At 44.6% G+C, this 21,409-nt stretch overlaps 1 protein-coding gene across 1 annotated transcript; it reads left to right on the top strand.

Annotated features, from left to right (window-relative positions):
* Window positions 1-8,989: 8,989 nt before the first annotated feature.
* Window positions 8,990-20,350, top strand: LOC129703516 (alpha-1,4-N-acetylglucosaminyltransferase-like). Its single transcript, XM_055646053.1, has 3 exons — window positions 8,990-10,493; window positions 14,014-14,474; window positions 17,169-20,350. Exons 2-3 carry the CDS (start codon window positions 14,046-14,048, stop codon window positions 17,769-17,771), a joined length of 1,032 nt encoding a protein of 343 aa, XP_055502028.1. The 5' UTR covers window positions 8,990-10,493; window positions 14,014-14,045; the 3' UTR covers window positions 17,772-20,350.
* The last annotated feature ends 1,059 nt before the right edge of the window (window positions 20,351-21,409 follow it).

The raw sequence follows: 21,409 nt of genomic DNA, 5'->3' as shown, positions 1-21,409 counted from the left end.
TCTCCACCTGTAATCAGCATGGGAAAACACAAAATGACTGCAGCTCTTACCTGCAGGTCCTGGTTTAAATTGTCGCTACGGGGGAACGTCGTTCCACCCCGCATCCTGCCGTTTTCGACTTGTCAAAAGTCAACGGCCCCATTCTGAATAGTATCCCGCCCAGCCGTGGTGTTCTGGCCGGCGCGTGACCCAAAAGTCGGCACAGCTGATCCCTTACGGGGCTTGTGCCTTCAGCTGCTGCTGGATCCCGCAACTTCGCGGTCCTCCCCAGCCAGCTTCACTCGCAGCACTTGTGGGCACTATTTTGTCCAACTTCCCCCCCCCTGTGTAAAACAGCGCGGGGACAAAAACTACCGCACAGTAAATCACTTACCTGCAGGTCGCGGTTTCAAACTTACCGCTGCGGGGGAACCCTCCACCCCGCCTGTCGTTTCGCAAGCGTGAAAGCGATATGACACGCATGCGTCGTGACGGGCTTCTTCACGTAGTCACTCACGTGACTCCGAAGTAAAATTGTGCATTTCAGAGGTGTTTAGAATATCCTGGCACATGGATATGCAGGGATATGAATCAAGTCATGATATGCAGGGATATGAACTACATTTCGTTGTCTCTGTACTGTATACTGACAATGACAATTAAAGTTGAATCTGAATCTGAATCTGGTGTGCAGGTGAAGAAGTTCGTGAGAATGTCTAATAACTCAGAATCCATACATGAGTTTAAGTTGTTTATTTAAGAAAGCATACAGAGCTCAAATACATATGTGTTATACGCTCAAGCTCAACTAACTCGAGGCTGGACTAGTAGGCTAGATAATACGAGACACTCAACCAGATAGCTGTTTGAGTGTACAGTGGTATGCAGTAAAACATGACATGGATCAGGTCAACTAGTACTGACTGATCTACAAAGATTAGTTTAATTTGGGATCCTGTTTGGCACAGACATTGTGTTCCCCAGGGGCCCATTCCTCTGCTGCACAGTTCGATATATTGAATAACAGACTTCCTAGGTTCCATTTTAACAAATTCCATGCTTTCCAAGTCCTTTGCGCTATGGGAGACTCAGTAAATATTAGTTGAAATCTGCCACAAATACTATTTTAATATACTTGCATACCTTTTATTATAGTTATCTGCAATCTCCCAGTAAATCTGCTCCTATGATTCCTGCTGACTAGTGTGGGGCTCACAATGCATTCCCACCAAAGTGATCATTCCTTTCTAGTTTCTTTCTACCTGTATTGTCTTACTGGACAATCTCCCGAATATTCCCTCTCTCTGTAATTAGGTCCTCCCACATCAGAAAGGATTCACTTCTCACTCCTCTTCCTCCTCTCTTACCTACATCTCTAACACATCCAAAGCATTGGTAACCTAGAACATTCAGCTGCCAATCTTCCCTTTCCTCAGTTATGTTTCTGTTATGGCTATTACTGTATATCTCATTTCCCCAAACCAATCCTGCCCTGAGATTGTCTGCCTTATTTGTTAAGCCTCTTGCATTGAAATAAATGCAATTTAAACCTTTGGTCTTTCTTATATCTTTGCCATGCTCCTGCCTATCACATTTGCTAATCTTTATTTCTTTGACTACAGTATTTGCCCCAAAATTGTATCTGCCTTAATTCTGCTCCAGGCACCTCCCAATCTAGATTAAACATTTCCGAGTACTTCTCTCACCAGTTTATGTTCAACTTGTCATCAATTTACATGTCCTCCCTACGTCAGATAAGATCCCAATGATCCAAAAATCAGAATCTGTGTCCCATGCACCAGTTCCCCAGGAGTGCATTAATCTGGTCCATCATCTATTCCTGCCCTCACTAGCATGTGACAATAGACAATATCCTTCAAAACACCAGAGTGTACAAACCCAACTGCTCCATTCTCTCAGCATATGACAGTCCCGCCATCCCGGGAATTAACCTTGTCAACCTACGCTGCACTCCCTCAATAGCAAGAATGTCCTTCCTCAATTTAGGGGACCAAAACTGTGCTCAATACTTCAGGTGTGGTCTCAATAGGGCTTTGTACAACTGCAGAAGGACCTCTTTGCTCCTATATTCGATTCCTCGTTTTAAAAAGGCCAACATGCCATTCGAGTTCTTCACTGCCTGCTGCACCTGCATGCTTACTTTCATAGACTGCTGAACAAGGACCCCTCAGATCCCGTTGTACTTCCCCTTTTCCCAACTTGACGCCATTTAGATAGTAATCTGCCTTCCTGTTTTTGCTACCAAAGTGGATAACCTCACATTTGTCTGCATTAAACTTCATCAGCCATGCATCTGTCCACTCCCCCAACCTGTCCAAGTCACCCTGCATTCTCATAGCATCCTTCTCACAGTTCACATTGCCACCCAGCTTTGTGTCATGTGGCACTGGGAGTAATCTAATTAGCTTAATTAATTAGTGTGCAACTTTTTGCACTGTCGAGTTATGATTTCCTTATCAATAATATTTTATCTAAATCTGTGCCAAATTTCAAGTAGATACCAGACATGGGTCACGAAAGTTAAAATCTAGAGCCCTTTTGGCATCTCGGCCCACGGCCTACCTGATCAATCAAACTTATTAATAACATTTTTTTTCCATTCTTTCCCATGATGGTCACATTGTCTATCTGTTTTCTGTCAAACCGCTCTTTGCGTCATACCCATAAATGATAATTTAAGTTACGCAAACATAAACAGATGCCAAATGCAAAACTAAACGACATCAACCAGTCTCACAAACCATCCACCAGTTTAAAACAGGTGAGTGACAAAGATCTTACACATATTTAATGTGGAATTATATTGTAGTTCTAATGCTGGAAAAATGTGTTTTATTTTGCTTGTTCTTGGTTTCTGTTGATATCTTCAACTGGAGAGTGATCTGTGGAAAAATAAATGAATGGCATGTCTAAAGATCCTCACTCTTATTTCTCCAACCTCCCTTTCATAATTTACAATGTTAAGGAATTTAGGAACACTGAAATAACAATTTTACATGCTGAAAGCCAGTCATAGTAAAATAAAAAAGAAGTATATCACCTCATGTAGTAAAACTGGTAGGATATTGTGGTTCTATTTAATAGTAATTTTTGGGCCTGTCCCACTTAGGCGACTTTTTAGGCGACTGCAGGAAACTATGCAGTCATCACATGGTCGCCACATGTTCGCGGGTAGTTGCTGGGGAATCGCCTTCATGGTTGCGAGGAGTTCCTGCCTTCTGGGAACTAGTCGGAACCTCATTATTTTTGCTGCAAATTTTTTCAACATGTTGAAAAGTTAGCGGCACCTAGAATGAAGCAGCCATGGAGAGTAGCGAGAATTTTCATGCCATAGGTGGATCGCCAGGAGGTCCTAATGGGTCGCCAGTTGGTCGAAGGTTCTCGTAGGTTGGAGCACGTGCTGACCAGTGAATTTTATTGGCTCATTGGGAAAAAAGGTAATCAATAGTTTTCAGAACCAAGGATAACCGACCGGTAATGTTAAATGTCCGCCGAGCTTCACAGCCGTGAATCTCTGGCTTCTTAAAAGTTGTTTCCACTCCTTCTCCCCCCTCTCCCCTCTTTTAAAGGACTTACCGTACACTGTGCTTTAGCCATCTGTAGATTAGTGGCTCATGTTATGAGACATGCATTTGTAGTTACGCCCACTAGCTTGTTAGCGTCGCGATCTGCTGCATTCCGTTAGTCTTAAAGTGAACTCTCAAGTGAGTTATATATATAACCAGACATGGTGTGAGGCCACTGTTATTACAAGGACAACAAATCTACATGGTGTCAGGGTTTATGAACTCACCCTTCAATTGAATATATTGTTTTTATCTTGGTTTATTTTTTTTACTGCGGTTATGGCTACTGCTCTCAGGAAGCCGGAGGTCTTGGTGTTTGATTCAGACCTTGCAGAGCGATGGCGTGTATTCGAGAAAGTTTTCTAAATATACTTTGATGCAGCGTATCCAGCTGCTACTCCTGCTCTCCGTGCATCAATCCTCCTTAACTTGGCAGGCACTGAAGCTGCTCGACATGCCAGAAGATTTCACTATGCACCGGCTGGAGTTGATGCTAATGGTGTATAGATTCTAGCAGTCTGTCCGTGATCCTGAAGGCTTCCTACGTAAATTCTGACAACTATGTGAGTTACAAATTGATGTGAGCATTGAACGACATAATTTTTTCTCAGTGTGTCATAAACAAAGAGAACCTTTCGAGCTATTTCGTGCACTGAAGCATGTCGCTAGTCCGGTCTATTTCCAGTGGCGCTGGATACATCGCGGGGCGGCGAAGCCTTACTGGGGATCGCTGTTTCGAGCCCTGGAATGCTGGGCCTGCTGCACCAACATCGCGGAGCTGTGGTTCGCGGAGCTCCAAACGCGGGTGGCGCTGATCAACATCGCGGAGTCCTGCGACTCCGTCCGGCTCGGCCTGTGGACTTCGGGAGCCGCGGACTCCGGTGGGAGGTGGCTGATCTGGAGGTCCGGGCCGCTGAGGATGTTCTCCGTCAGAAATGGTGGCTGACCACATATCTACCGCTGCTAGCTCAGCATTCTGAGCACTCGTTTTAGTTGGCACCAACTAACGTCATCCTTTATTCTTGATTTCGTCGACCACCCTAGATAATCCATCAAAAAAAAATTAAAGTTGCAACTGTGCTATCATTTTTGTTAGCAATTTGTCTAATGTCATTTCTATTGCCTCCCTTCCTCCCCCCAATTGTTTTGGCACAAATGATCCCTTGTGTCATAGAGCCTTCACAAATAACCGAAAGCCTTAAGGGCCTGTCCCACTTTGGCGACCTAATCGAATTTTCCCTCGACTCATACTCGCAGCATGGTCGACATGAGGTTATAGGAGGTCATCGTAACTCTCCTTCATACTCGAGAGTAGTGACAGCTAGGTCGCGGCGTTTTTTCAATATGTTAAAAAATCGCAAAAAAAGGTCACCATGGAAAAAATCGATACTTTTTTTTACTCGTAGGTTTAGTCGTAGTAGGTCGTCATGTTATTCGCAGCTTATCGAGGGTGGTCGAAGGTAATCGAAGGTAGTTGAAGGTAGTCGTAGATAGTCTTCATCATTGTCGAAAGGAGGTCGAAGGAAATCGAAGGAGGTCGTCTTCTCTCTTCACTATTCGATGTCCAATTTTCCGGAAGTTAGTCGTAGCTAGTCGAAGCTAGTCTTCAACATAGTCGAAGAAGGTCAAAGGAAGTCTTCTACATGGTTGAAGGTGGTCTTCAACATTTTTTCAAACTATCCTAAACTCTTCTAAACTCGCCAATTAGGTCGCCCAAGTGGGACAGGCCCTTTAGAGGTCATAATTTCCATAGTTTCAAGAAAGGAAAGTTGGATGTGTGGCTTCCACACAACTCACACAATTACATAAATTTATGAAATTGAAGAAACCTTTTTGAATTGTTTTGATGTTGAACCTGGCAGATAAAGATGACCCAGTACATGTGTATTTGGCATTTACACAATAGACAATAGACAATAAACAATAGGTGCAGGAGACGGCCATTCGGCCCTCAAGCCAACATGGCCAATCACTGTGATCATGGCTGATCATCCACAATCAGTATCCTGTTCCTGCCTTCTCCCCAAATCCCTTGACTCTGCTATCTTTAAGAGGTCTATCTAACTCTCTCTTGATAGCATCCAGAGAATTGGCCTCCATTGCCTTCGGAGGCAGAACATTCCATAGATTCACAACTCTCTGGGTGAAAAGGTTTTTCTCATCTCCGTTCTAAATGGCCTACCCCTTATTCTTAATCTGTGGCCCCTAGTACTGTACTCCCCCAACATCGGGAACATATTTCCTGCCTCCAGTGTGTCCAATCCCTTAATAATCTTATATGTTTCAATACGAAACCCTCTCATCCTTCTAAATTCCAGTGTATACAAGCCCAGTCGCTACATTCTTTCAACATATGACAGTCCAGCCATCCCAGGAATTAACCTCATGAACCAATGCTGCACTCCCACAATATCAAGAATGTCCTTCCTCAAATTTGGAGACCAAAACTGCACACAATACTCCAGGGCCCTGTACAACTGCAGAATGACCTCTAAGCTCCTATATGCAACTCCTCTTGTTCTGAATGCCAACATGCCATTAGCAATATTCACTGCCTGCTATATCTGTATGATTACTTTCAGTTACTGATATACAAGGACAAATCTAATTGTTCATCCGCCTTTCCTAACTTGACACCATTTAGATAATAATCTGCCTTCCTGTTCTTGCCACCAAGATGGATAATCTCACATTTATCCACATTAAACTGCATCTGCCATGTTCCTGCTCACACACCCAACCTGTCCAAGTCACCCTGCATTCTCATAGCATTATAGAAAATAGAAAATAGGTGCAGGAGGAGGCCATTTCGTCCATTGAGCCTGCACCAGCATTCATTGTGATCATGGCTGATCATCTACAATCAGTAACCCGTGCCTGCCTTCTCCCCATATCCCATGATTCTGCTCGCCCTTAGAGCTCTATCTAACTATCTTTTAAATTCATCATGTGAATTGTCCTCTACTGCCTTCTGTGGCAGAGAATTCCACAAATTCTCAACTCTCTGAGTTAAAATGTTTTTCTCTCATCTTACTTTTAAATGGCCTCCCCTTTATTCTTAGACTGCGGTGCCTAGTTCTGAACTCCTCCAACATTGGGAACATTTTTCCTGCATCTAGCTTGTCCAGTCCTTTTATAATTTTATACTTTTATCCTCATCACAGTTCACACTGCCACCCAGTTTTGTGTCATGTGCAAATTTGCTAATGTTACTTTTAATCCCTTCATCTAAATCGTTAAGCACCAAGCCTTGAGGTATCCCACTGGTCGCTTGCCATTCAGGAAGGGACCCATTAATTCCTATACTTTGTTTCCTGTCTGCCAACCAATTTCTCTCCATGTCAGTACCCTACCCCCAATACCATGTGTTCTAATTTTGTCCACTAATCTCCTCTGTGGGAATTTATCAAAGGCTTTCTGAAAGTCCAGGTACACTTTCCTAGTTACATCCTCAAAACATTCCAGAAGATTAGTCAAGCATGATTTCCCCTTCGTAAATGCATGCTGACTCGGACCGATCCTGTTACTGCTATCCAAATGTGCTGCTATTTCATCTTTTATAATTGACCAGCATCTTCCCCAGGCTAACTGGCCTATATTTCCCTTTCCTCTCTCCATCCTTTTTTAAAAACTAGGATAACATTAGCTATCCTACAATCCACAGGAACTGATCCTGAGTCCATAGAACATTGGAAAATGATCACCAATGCGTCCACATTTTCTAGAGCCACCTCCTTAAGTACCCTGGGATACAGACCATCAGGGTCATTTTCAGATTGGCAGGCAATGACTAGTGGGGTGCCAGTTATTTACAATATACATTAACGATGTAGACGAGGGAATTAAATGTGACATCTCCACGTTTGTGGATGACACAGTGCTGGGAGGTAGTGTGAACTGCAAGCAGGATGCTATGAGGCTGTAGGGTGACTTGGATGGGTTAGGTGACTGGGCGGATGCATGGCAGATGCAGTATAGTGTGGATAAATGTGAGGTTATCCACTGTGGTAGCAAGAACAGGACGGCAGATTATTTTCTGACTGGTGTCTGATTAGGAAAAGGGGAGGTGCCACAAGACCTGGGAGTGCTTGTACATCAGTCACTGAAAGTAAGAATGCAGGTAGAGCAGGCAGTGAAGAAAGCTCCTGGCATGATGGGCTACATTGCGGGACAATTTGAGTTTAGGAGCAAGGAGGTCCTACTGCAGGTCTACAGGGCCCTGGGGATATCGCACCTGGAGTAATTGGTTGGCGGCGCGACTCACCCGTTGCAGCGGCCCCTACAGCCTGTCTGTCTTTTTTTTATTTTTTGTCTAGTTAAATGTAGTGCTTGGTGTTTTTTAATAGTATTTTTAAATGTGTAAATGTGGGGGGCGGGGGAAACTGTTTAAATCTCTTCCCTGTCCGGGAGACCCGACTTTTTCCCTGTCGGGTCTCGGCTGTCGTTGGGGCCTAGCACCGTGGAGCAGCCTCCAACCTGAACGACCCGGGGGCTCCAGTCCCGGAGACTGCGGAGCTGCGGAGCTGCGGATCTGCGGACTCACCATCGTCGGGGGTGGCCGGCCTCGGAGCGTGGGGAGCGGCGGTGACTCGCTGCTGCGACTCGACTCCTGGGGCTCGGAGGCTCCAGCAACGCAGCCGCAGGTCCGGTGGACTGTGACATCGGGAGCTCGCGGGTCTGGGAGGAGAGAGAGAGACCGCTTCCCGGAGCTCCCGCAACGCGACTTCTCCAGCCGGTGTCACGGGGTTGGAACAACCCGGACCGGGACAGTACATCACCCGGCACGGCTTCATGGCCGTGGGACTCACCATCGCCCATGGGGGTTCCAACCTTGGACTTTCAGACCGGGAGCGGGGCCGTAAATCGCCCCGCGCGGCCTAAAATGGCCGTGGGACTCATCATCGCCCGCCTGGGGCTTGGACATCGGGAGAGACACGGAGAACAGGGGAGAGAAAAGACTTGCCTTCCATCACAGTGGCTTCACTGTGATGGATGTTTGTGTGAATTTAATTATGTGTATGTCTGTAAGACAGTGTCCTTGTTTGTATGGCTGTGGAAACAACATTTCGTTTGAGTCTCACTGGGGCTCAAATGATAATAAATTTGTATTGTATTGTATTGTTTGCAATTTTGATCTTCTAATTTGAGGAATGACATTATTGCCATTGAGGGAGCGCAGCGTAGGTTCATGAGGTTAATTCCCATGAGATGGCGGGACTGACATATGATGAAAGAATGGGTTGACTGGGCTTGTATTCACTGGAATTTAGGATGAGAGGAGATCTTAGAGAAAGGTATGAAATTCGTAAAGGATTGGACAGGCTAGATGCAGGGGAAATGATCCCGAATTTGGGCGTGCCCAAAACAAGGGGAGCGGGGGATGTTTGGGAGGGGGTGTGTGGGGGGAGGGGGAGTCTGAGGGGATTGGGAGCATCATCCTGCTCCCGATGAAAACTCAGGCATTCCAGCCTGTGGGGCAGACAAGAGTATTTGCATTCCCTGTCGCAATTTTGAAAAAGACTGAGCAACAGACCTGAGACCTGAGACCACCAATGCCACCATGTGGTCAATACTGTACTGCGAGGAAACAAGAGAGAGACACCAACACCTCTACCTGAGGCTAAGACTGAGTGGCTTGGGGCAAGCCTAAAATGCCAGACTATCTGCCTGCCCATAGACAGTGAGGGATTGTGCTTACACACACAGATGTAACAAATAGCCACCAGGATAATCCAGAGACCACCTGCATCGCCTCTTCTAGCCCAACGCTGAGCTGCCAGGAAGAATCCTGTACCGTCCGCACATCCTCTCGAAACAAGGGCGAACTGAACGAAGAAGCCTGAGGTTGACACGCCTCCTCCCCTGTAGACCAGGACTAAGCGGCTGGGACAAGCCCGATATTGTCAGCATCACTGCACATGCGCTCTGACAACGAGGGACAGAGCCCCCATGTGGCCCAGGCCTTTTTACCACTGTAAATAAAATAAACCATGTGAACTCACCCAAGTGCGATTGTCGGTATGGTCACTGCCGAAGCTGATGTCATCCCCTGACACCCTACTTGTGGAGAACGTGGGCAAGACCACACTGGCTACTTTGAAGCTTCCATATGAAATGGAAATGGAAGAAGAAATTCAAATGAAGGAAAACTGGACATTAAATCATCTTGAGAATGAATGATGCCACCGTCTCTGCTGCTGAGCAAGCGTAACTGCCATGGGTACATGGGTGGCAGGTTTTATGGGGCGAATGCAGGAGAATGGGGTTGAGAGGGAAGGATGGATCAGACACATTGAATGGTGTAGACTTGAAGGGCCGAATGGCCTTAATCTGCTTCTAAAACTTCACAGTATCTTCAGAGGTCTCCGGATTTTTCTTGCTTTCAGAGATATTTAATGAACTAACTAACTAGACAATTGCTGCTGAAAATGTGAACAGAAAACAGTGAGAGCCAGACTAAAGAAGAATTCTCTAAAGTCCTCCGGCAGCTCTTTACAAGCACCCACTTTGTGTGAAAAAGTTACCTCTCAGGTTCCCATTAAACCTTTCTCCCATCACCTTAAACCTATGTCCTCTGGTTCACAATTTCCCTAATCTACGCAAGACTCTGTACATCTATTCAAACTATTCCTCTCACAAAATGTTCACCTCTCCTTCCTCATTGACTGAATGTAGCCACCTGATCTATTAAAATTACTTCCTGCATTTGACAATTCCTTCCATTTCAATACATTCTTTGTCATGTTACTATATGGTTTCTATCAAACCGCTCTTTGTGTCACATCCATAAATTATCAAATCTCTCTTTGACCACATCCATTATGTAAATTATGTTACGCAAACATAAACTGAAGATATCAAATGGAAATTAAACAACTGAACACAGTCTCATGAAACGTCTTCACTGATACTGCCAGTTTAAAACAGGTGAGTGACAAAGCTCTTAAACATATTTAGTTTGGAATTATACTGTACTTTGGTTCTTATCTTGGAAAAAAGTGTTTAATTTCCCATGTTTTCGGGTTCTGTTGATATCTTCAAATGGAAAGTGAACTGTGGAAAAATATAACAATGGAATTTCTAGAAATCCTCCAGTTGCTAATCATTTAACGCCCCATTCCCATACTGAGCTTTCTGTCTTGGGCAGAATTTTTTTTTTTTCTAATTTCAAGTGATCCTTAAATTCCCTCTCTCTCTGTCCCTCTCCCACCCTAGTTGTCCTGCTAGTTTCACTGTTCATATCCCTTTGTTATCTCCTCTTCCACAGCCAACACTGTACCAATGTGGTCTCCACTGTAACTGGGTTACAAGTGCCGGCTCTGATTTATTCAGCACCTTTGCATACCTCGTTTCCCTCTCCCCTGACACTCAGTCTGAAGAAGGGTCTTGACCTGAAATATCGCCTATTTCTTTTGCTGCCTGACCCACTGAGTTACTCCAGCATTTTGTGTCTCTCTTCTGCTCACAACATGCCTTGGTAGTTTATGAATGTTCTATCCTGTATCCTTGATTTCACTAAGCAACCGAGATAATCAATCAACAAAATTTGTATCTGTGCTATCATTTTAATTAAAGATAGACATAAAATGCTGGAGTAACTCAGTGGGACATGCAGCATCTCTGGAGGGAAGGAATGGGTGGCATTTTGGCTCGAGACCCTTTTTGAGAGTCTGAAGAATGGTTCGTCTGAGGAAGGGTTTGAAGAAGCATCTCAACCCGAAACCTCACCCATTCCTTCACGACAGAGATGCTGCCTGTCCCGTTGCGTTACTCCAGCATTTTGTGTCTATCTTCGGTTTAAACCAATGTCTGCAGTTCCTTCCTACACTATAATTTTAATAACCAGTTTGTCTTCTGTCATTATATATCTTGCACGCCTGCAGCTTTCCCCCTTTTGTTTTGTTTTGACCCCCTTGTATCATTTGCAGTTCACACTCGACACTCGTGCTGTTCTCCAGTGTGATTAAAATTTTCTGCAAGAAAAGTATGATTGCATCAAAACAATTTATCCAAAGGAACACGAAGTGTAGTCTGAAGAAAGGTCCCTACACGATATGTCACATAGCAATGTACTCCAGAGATGCTGCCTAACCTGCTGAGTTATTCCAGCATTCTACCTATCTGATTTTTAAGTCATATCTAGAATTTCAACTAAACATTAGGCATCCAATATTATATCACCATCTGAATAGAATATTCTGCATGAATTGTTTCCTTTTATAGTAACTTCTCGCGTTATAAATAAGATTTCAATGGTTTGATATCTTTTGATTTTGCTCTATGGGAATATAAGGTCGCTGACAGGTTTTACTACCAAATATGAACTTGAATGTAACAAATACTGTTCTGCTGAAGCCAAGTTAAGCATGGGGCTTTTTAGATCTTTTTCTTTCCACCAGGATGATTATGGATATGAATGCTTTAATGACCTAGATTTCAAGCACAATTTTAAGATCTTAAAAGTTGTTTGAGGAATCATCCTCTATACTTTTCAATCTTCCACTGAAAAGTCAACCCTAATTTCAGTTCCTATTTCTTCCAAGTCACCACGCTAACACTGTGATTAACAATTTCTTGTAAAAACATATTAAAATTCTTAAAGGATTGGGCAGGCTAGATACAGGAAAAATGTTCCTGATGTTGGGGGAATCCAGAACCATGGGTCACAGTTCAAGAATAAGGGGTAGGCCATTTAGGACTAAGATGAGAAAAAAGTTCTTCACCCAGAGAGTTGTGAATTTGTGGAATTCTCTGCCACAGAAGGCAGTGGAGAACAATTCATTGAATGTTTTCAAGAGAGAATTAGATTTAGCTCTCAGGGTTGAAGGAATCAATGGATATGGGGAATGAACAGGAACTGATTTTAGATGATCAGCTATGATCATATTGAATGGTGGTGCTGGCTCGAAGGGCCAAATGCCCTACCCCTGCACCTATTTTTCTATGTTTCTGTTGTAGATCAATCACTATTGCTGATTTGATCCATGCCTGGTTTTGCTATTGCTGACCCAATCCATGATCCTTGCTGGTTTTCCACTATGCCATCAGATGGTATGCAATTAGCTTCAGGGGGAGGGATTCCGATTTTTGGATCATTGGCAAATCCAGTGAGGTCATGGATATTCTTCCTGCACAGTTCCCATTATGAATGTGAAGCTTGAGTGCTTCTCCCAACCTGATGAGCCTGTTCAATTGCCTTTTATATGTTCTAATTGAATTTGCCTTAACTATTTCACCTGGAAGACTTTCAGGGAACTATGTGTTGGTATTCCTAGACTCTCTCTGCTTGACAACACAACTAAAATACATTATCATTCACTGTGAAGTTCCTGGCCAGGTTTGACTTCCCAAAATGCAACCACCTCATAGGTTCACAGCAATGGGACCAGATGAGCAGCCGGGTGGTCCAGAAGTTGGGCAGCTTAATGGCGACTGCGTCTAGAGCCCAGGCCGGGCTGGCGTGTGAGGAGGTAGGGCTTTCTCGTCTCTCCATCATGACGCCAATGGAACGTCGGGGTCACCAATGTGGTGCATGGGTCTCAAAAGGAGGCACGAAGTCCAGTGTTTTGAGAAGCACCTTTATTATATTCCTCCCGGTTGAAGGGAAGACGAAACCAAAGGAAGATGGCACCCAAACCCCTGCCTTTTAAACCCTCTGCCTGAGGGCCACCTCCGGACTGCACCACTCCTGTGCCGAGGGGTTCGGCAGTATGATGGCACGACCCTTAGGAGCCGCCACACCAGTACTGATCCATGAGGCACACACTCACCACAGACCTCCACCCTTCAGCAACAAGGTTCATGTTGTGGCAGAATTAAAGCTCACAAACCTGTCTGACAAGGATGTTGAGAAATCTGATGAAATGTTATTGATTGAAAATATTGCAGCCTGTCCTATTAAAATTACTTCCAGCATTGTTTTTCATTTAATGTAGACACGAAATGCTGGAGTAACTCAGCGGGCATTTCGGCACAGAAGGAATGGGTGACATTTCATGTAAGACCCTTCTTCAGACAAGGAACTGTATTGTTTCAATGCCAGCTGCCAAAAAAAAACCTCATCTCTCCCTCCATCCAAAAATCGAATGCCTTTATCACTGATCTTTCATCCTCAGGCAATCCTACCTCCACGCCTCCACCCTCAATGTGCACAGCTCATGTCTACCGCCTCCCCAAGATTCACAGGCAGGACTTGCGACCACAACATCTCTGATGCTGGGGTGAGCTAAGTCAAACAAAGAGAGGGTGAGGCAGAAGGTATTAAATTCTGGATGGTCGATCGGGTGCTGTTAATCCCCAACAGAGTTCCCAACACTGCTATCTGCTGTTGTTGTCAGTAATGAATCTCTCCCGATATAGCCATCAGGACCTATTTTAGTATTGATTCCAAAGAGTTCAGGCTCTTCCACGCTCAGGGAATAATACTTTTTGATTTATTAATTCACAGGATCCATTGGAGAAACACCTCATTGCCACACCATGATTCCCATTCGTCAGATATTTATCGTTATCGTCATTAATGGAGCTAGTGTTCTGCTGTATGTAAGTTGGCATTTGCAAACACAACAAAATGTTCAAAAGAACATGGTAAGAATGTCACAAGTGGAAGATGAAGCTACCATGGATGATCCTCGTCCACTCCTGAATCCTGGGATTATGTTTGTGGAAACAACAGACAAGGTGGAGCTGAAGCCATTGGTGATGTGCTCAGTGGAGTCTACTGCTCGTCAAAACCCAGATAAACCAATCTATTTCTTCATGAAGGGGTTCAGTGGCAACTTGAGCCAATATCCAAAGCCTAAGTACAGATTCATCCCGTTCCTCTCCTCAATGAAGAATGTTGTTCTTCTACCTTTAAACGCTAACGAACTGTTTGATGATACTTCGTTGAAATTCTGGCATCGAAAGGTAACCAATAAGAAGAAAGTGTGATGTGTTACATTTTGGGTCATTTTAGGATTTTCTCAGTGAATTTTAGGGCCCTGGGGAAGGCTGTAGAATAGAGGGAGATAGGAGTACAAGTACATATTTCACTGAAACTAACATTATAATTGGACAGGGTGGTGAAGAAAGTTTTAGACATAAAGATATACACAAAATGCTGGAGTAACTCAGCTGGGCAGGCAACATCGCTGGAGAAAGAGAATAAGTGACATTTTAGGTCGAGACACTTCTTCAGACTGAGCGTTGGGGAGAGAGTAACTAGGGGTATGAAAAGGTTTAAAACAAATCTGAGGCGGCACCAATGACGAAGCAAAAGTGGAGTCCCCAATGATCAATTCTTGGCTGTGGGGAGGTGATAACAATGAGACATGCTGGCCTACATTAGTGAAAACATTAGGTATAGGATGTTGATGATGCTGCAGTTGCACAAGAAGTTGGTGAGGCGCTGGAGTTTTGTGTTTGTTTTGATCACCCAGGAAAGATTCCATTAAGTTTGATTGTGTGAAGAAAAGCTTTACCATGATATTAACCAGGAAACAAGGACTAAATTATAGGAAGATGTTGGACAGGGTAGGAATTTGTTCTTGAAGCTGAGACTGAGGGGTGATCTTATAGATGTATCTAATGTTGCTAGGGACATGGATCAGGTGAATGCACACAATAGGATCATGAGGCCTGATTTTCCACAAAGTCTGTCTATGGAATGAGCTGGAGGAAGTGCTTGAGGCAACTTCTGACAGCACTTAAAATACATTTGGACATGTACATAATAGGAAGAGTGTGCATGTCTTCCTGGGAGTAAGTTGACCCAGTCTCTCTGAAATTTGCTGAATGTTTAAAATAGATATTAATGACCACTATGTTGTATGGATTGGATTATTTCAGTCAAAATAACAAACTGCAAAGGGTGCAAAGAAGATTTTTAAGGAAATTATCAGTTCTAGAGGTTTGAGTTATATGGAGAGGTTGGATAAGCTGTCGAGAGCGATTGAGCTCCTACGTCGTGGCGGTCTAAGCTCCCACAACGGGACGGTCGAAACTCCTGCGGCTTGGAGTTTCCAAAATCGGTCCCTGATTAGGGTTTCACGATGTTAAAGTCCGCAGCTCCCACAGGTTGGAACACCGAAGGCCGACCCCTGGCAAAGGGATTGCCCGCTACAAGATGTTAGATTACACAAGCTACGCTGTTTTGTAGCTCCAGAACTCCCAAACACGCACACCCCCATCCACATTAACGGGACGGAGGTGGAACGTGTTTCTAGCTTCAGGTTCCTGGGAGTCAACATCTCCGATGACCTCTCTTGGACCCACAATACCTCTACTCTGATCAAGAAGGCTCATCAGCGTCTCTTCTTCCTGAGGAGACTGAAGAAGGTCCATCTGTCTCCTCAGATCCTGGTGAACTTCTACCGCTGCACCATCGAGAGCATCCTTACCAACTGCATCACAGTATGGTATGGCAACTGCTCTGTCTCCGACCGGAAGGCATTGCAGAGGGTGGTGAAAATTGCCCAACGCATCACCGGTTCCACGCTCCCCTCCATTGAGTCTGTCCAAAGCAAGCGCTGTCTGCGGAGGGCGCTCAGCATCGCCAAGGACTGCTCTCACCCCAACCATGGACTGTTTACCCTCCTACCATCCGGGAGGCGCTACAGGTCTCTCCGTTGCCGAACCAGCAGGTCGAGGAACAGCTTCTTTCCGGCGGCTGTCACTCTACTAAACAACGTACCTCGGTGACTGCCAATCACCACCCCCCCCCGGACACTTATTATATATTTTTTAATTCAAATCGTTTGCTATGTCGCTCTTCAAGGGAGATGCTAAGTGCATTTCGTTGTCTCTGTACTGTACACTGACAATGACAATTAAAATTGAATCTGAATCTGAATCTGAATCTGAATCTGAAACAAGAGGTCGCCAACTCCACGATGGTCGGCCGCAATGCGGACGGAAATACGACATGGAGACATTTTATATAACATGCTCCCTTTACCTCCCACATAATTTATTCCATTATCACACCCCGTATCTCTCTAAACCTTTCCTGTTCATGTGCCTGAACAATGTCTTTGAGTTTGAAGAAGGGTCTCGACCTGAAACGTCACCCATTCCTTCTCTCCAGGCATGTTGGCTGTCCCGCTGAGTTACTCCAGCATTTTGTGTCTGACTTTGAAATTGTGTTATTGAAGCTGCCTCAACTAGTTCCTTTGGCAGCTCGTTCCATGTAGCCACCACCCAGTTAGAAAAAATTGAGTCTCTGGTTCCTATTAAATATTCTGCCATAACTTATGCCTCTTTTCATACATTTTCAGATTATGTTCATTCACCCTATCTATTCCACTGATTTGACATAGCTCTATGAGATTATCCCCCAGTCTCCTGTTGTCCAAGGAATACAGTCCTAACCTGCCCAACTAGTTCAACAACATCATTCCCTATCCCTGGGTGATCAGAACAGAACACAATACACTAAGAGGTGTGCCACCAATGTAATGTACAATTGCACATAACATCCCAACTTCTATATTCAATTATTTCACTGATAAAGGATTGTGTCACGAGGAAGAGACAAAAATAATGCAGAAAGAACGACTGCATGTTTAGAAAGAAAGGAAATTAAGATAATGAATTGAAATTTTTTTGTCCATTATCCCATAGGTAAATCCAGAAAAGGAGAAGTTTTGGACCCATGTGTTTTCTGATGGCTGCAGATTAGCACTGCTGTGGAAATATGGGGGCATCTACCTGGATACTGATATTATATCAATGAGGCCAATACCGTTTGCTAACTTTACATGCCCTCAGCATTTTAAAACTGTCAGTAATGGGGCTATAGGTTTCTCACATAGGCATCATCCTGTTTTATGGAATTGCATGGAAGATTTTGTGGCCAATTACATTGGACATATTTGGGGTCATCAAGGCCCTAGACTGCTTACCCGTGTGCTGAAGAGATGGTGTCAGACGGATAATCTAGCTCCCTTCATTGGCAAAGAATGCAACGGCATCTCTATATGGATCACAAAACGGTTCTACCCAATCACATTTCAAGATTGGAAGAAGTACTACTCTTCTTGGAAAAAGAAGGATATAGAGCGGAAATTCTCAGCAACGTATGGAGCACATGTCTGGAATTCTATGAATAGAAAAGATAAAAAGCAAATCGTTGTTGGAAGTGGATCTTTAATTGAACATTTTTTCCAGTTGTATTGTCCAACTGCATACAGAGATGTCATTCAATTGAATCATAGTTTATGGTGATTTATGTCCTGATGTCCTTGTTTTTAGTATGTCTAAAAGTGTGTAGTGACCATTTGGCTTGTTTTGCGTGTCATTAATGATGGCATGTGTCTTTAAATTTTAAACAGTCCGTTATATTGTGGGTGGGATTTATGACATATTTTAGGGCATGTTTGGGGCTATGTATCTTGCACAAAAGTTTAGTTTTTAGTTTAGTTTGGAACCAGCATGGAGAAGGTTTACCCTTCAACCATGCGAAGTGTAATGGAGACACGAGGATTTTTTTATCGTTTAATGTGATAAGCTGGAGTTCGATGAAGATTATAGTAACAGGTCGGAAGAAGTTTGGATGTATCGTAATGTTTTTCATCAACAATAAAGAATTTACTAATCAAAAGACTGTGTTTTGGAAGACTTATCTGTGAAGAAGCTCTGAAGGTCTCTGATGGTGGGCTTGCATGCGGACAAAGACATTCACCCTTAACCATGCTGTCCATTTACCAGCTAGAGGGAGTAATCTCTTATAACCATATAACCATATAACAATTACAGCACGGAAACATGCCATCTCGGCCTTACAAGTCCGTGCCGAACAATTATTTTCCCCTAGTCCCATCTACATGCACTCAGACCATAACCCTCCATTCCTTTCCCATCCAAATACCTATCCAATTTATTTTTAAATGATAAAATCGAACCTGCCTCCACCACTTCCACTGGAAGCTCATTCCACACAGCTACCACTCTCTGAGTAAAGAATTTCCTCCTCATGTTACCCCTAAACCTCTGTCCCTTAATTCTGAAGTCATGTCCTCTTGTTTGAATCTTCCCTACTCTCAATGGGAAAAGCTTGTCCACGTCAACTCTGTCTATCCCTCTCATCATTTTAAAGACCTCTATCAAGTCCCCCCTTAACCTTCTGTGCTCCAGAGAATAAAGACCTAACTTATTCAACATTTCTCTGTAACTTAGTTGCTGAAACCCAGGCAACATTCTAGTAAATCTCCTCTGTACTCTCTCTATTTTGTTGACATCCTTCCTATAATTGGGCTACCAAAATTGTACACCATACTCCAGAATTGGTCTCACCAATGCCTTGTACAATTTTAACATTACATCCCAACTTCTATACTCAATGCTCTCATTTATAAAGGCTAGCATACCACAAGCTTTCTTTACCACCCTATCTACATGAGATTCCACCTTCAGGGAACTATGCACAGCTATTCCTAGATCCCTCTGTTCAACTGCATTCCTCAATTCGCTACCATTTACCATGAACGTTCTATTTTGATTTGTCGTGCCAAGATGTAGCACCTCACACTTATCAGCATTAAACTACATCTGCCATCTTTCAGCCCACTCTTTCAAATGGCCAAAATCTCTCTGTAGACTTTGAAAATCTACTTCATTATCTACAATACCACCTATCTTAGTATCATAGAAACATAGAAACATAGAAATTAGGTGCAGGAGTAGGCCATTCGGCCCTTCGAGCCTGCACCGCCATTTAATATGATCATGGCTGATCATCCAACTCAGTATCCCGTACCTGCCTTCTCTCCATACCCTCTGATCCCCTTGGCCACAAGGGCCACATCTAACTCCCTCTTAAATATAGCCAATGAACTGGCCTCAACTACCCTCTGTGGCAGAGAGTTCCAGAGATTCACCACACTCTGTGTGAAAAAAGTTCTCCTCGTCTCGGTTTTAAAGGATTTCCCCCTTATCCTTAAGCTGTGTCCCCTTGTCCTGGACTTCCCCAACATCGGGAACAATCTTCCTGCATCTAGCCTGTCCAACCCCTTAAGAATTTTGTAAGTTTCTATAAGATCCCCTCTCAATCTCCTAAATTCTAGAGAGTATAAACCAAGTCTATCCAGTCTTTCTTCATAAGACAGTCCTGACATCCCAGGAATCAGTCTGGTGAACCTTCTCTGCACTCCCTCTATGGCAATAATGTCCTTCCTCAGATTTGGAGACCAAAACTGCACGCAATACTCCAGGTGTGGTCTCACCAAGACCCTATACAACTGCAGTAGAACCTCCCTGCTCCTATACTCAAATCCTCTTGCTATGAAAGCCAACATGCCATTCGCTTTCTCAAGAGTCAAGAGTCAATTTAATTGTCATTTGGACCCCTGGAGGTCCAAACGAAATGCCGTTTCTGCAGCCATACATTACACACAAATAGACCCCAGACACAACATAATTACATTTAACATAAACATCCATCACATAGCTGTGATGGAAGGCCAAATAAACTTATCTCTCCACTGCACTCTCCCCCCCTCCCGATGTCAGAGTCAAAGTCATAGCCCCCGGCTGGCGATGGCGATTGTCCCGCGGCCATTAAAGCCACGCCGGGTGGTGCGAGGTCGCACACCGGGTCTTGGTGTTGGAGCCCCCGGTGTGCGCTCGCAGAGTCCGCGGCCATTCCAGCCGCGCGGGGCAGTGATGTAGGCCCCGCTCCAGGAGCTCTTCAACCCCGCAACTCGGGCGGGAGAAGTCGCCGTTGCAGGAGCCCCGAAAAGCGGTCTCCCTCCAGGGAGCCGCGGGCTCCCGATGCCGTCGTCCACAGACCCGTCGTTGGAGCCTCCGACTCTCCGGTAGCAGCAGCAGCAGCAGCAGCAGCGGCAGCAGCAGCAGCGGCAGCAGCAGCGCTCCACCACCGCTCCACCCGCTCCACCCGCTCCGGACTCGGCCAGCTCCGCGACGGCAACGGTGAGTCGGCACCTGAGTCCCCGGCTTCTTCCTGTTGGAGGCCGCTCCTCGTTGCGGCCTCAACGACACCTGAGACCCGACGAGAAAAGGTCGGGTCTCCAGTGCAGAGAGAGATTCAAAAAGTTTCCCCCCCCCTCACCCCCGCCCCCCCCCACACACACACCCCAACATAAAATAACAAAAACTACATAAAAACACAGACAAAAAATAATAAAAACGCGGACAGGCTGCAGAGGCCGCTGCTGGCCAGAGCCGCGCCGCCTACCGGATCTTTCTTTACTGCCTGCTGCACCTGCATGCCTACCTTCAATGACTGGTGTACCATGACACCCAGGTCTCGCTGCATCTCCCCCTTTCCCAATCGGCCACCGTTTAGATAATAATCTGCTTTCCCATTTTTGCCACCAAAATGGATAACCTCACATTTATCCACATTAAACTGCATCTGCCAAACATTTGCCCACTCACCCAGCCTATCCAAGTCACCTTGCAGTCTCCTAGCATCCTCCTCACACCTAACACTGCCCCCCAGCTTAGTGTCATCCGCAAACTTGGAGATATTGCCTTCAATTCCCTCATCCAGATCATTAATATATATTGTAAATAGCTGGGGTCCCAGTACTGAGCCTTGCGGTACCCCACTAGTCACTGCCTGCCATTGTGAAAAGGACCCGTTTACTCCTACTCTTTGCTTCCTGTTTGCCAGCCAGTTCTCTATCCACATCAATACTGAACCCCCAATGCCATGTGCTTTAAGTTTGTATACTAATCTCTTATGTGGGACCTTGTCGAAAGCCTTCTGGAAGTCCAGATACACCACATCCACTGGTTCTCCCCTATCCACGCTACTAGTTACATCCTCGAAAAATTCTATAAGATTCGTCAGACATGATTTACCTTTCGTAAATCCATGCTGACTTTGTCCAATGATTTCA

Source organism: Leucoraja erinacea, chromosome 14, assembly GCF_028641065.1.
Source record: "Leucoraja erinacea ecotype New England chromosome 14, Leri_hhj_1, whole genome shotgun sequence".
NCBI classification, from domain to species: Eukaryota; Metazoa; Chordata; class Chondrichthyes; order Rajiformes; family Rajidae; genus Leucoraja; species Leucoraja erinaceus.
Note: the sequence above shows the minus strand (reverse complement) of the source record. Positions and strands in the feature narration are given on the sequence as shown.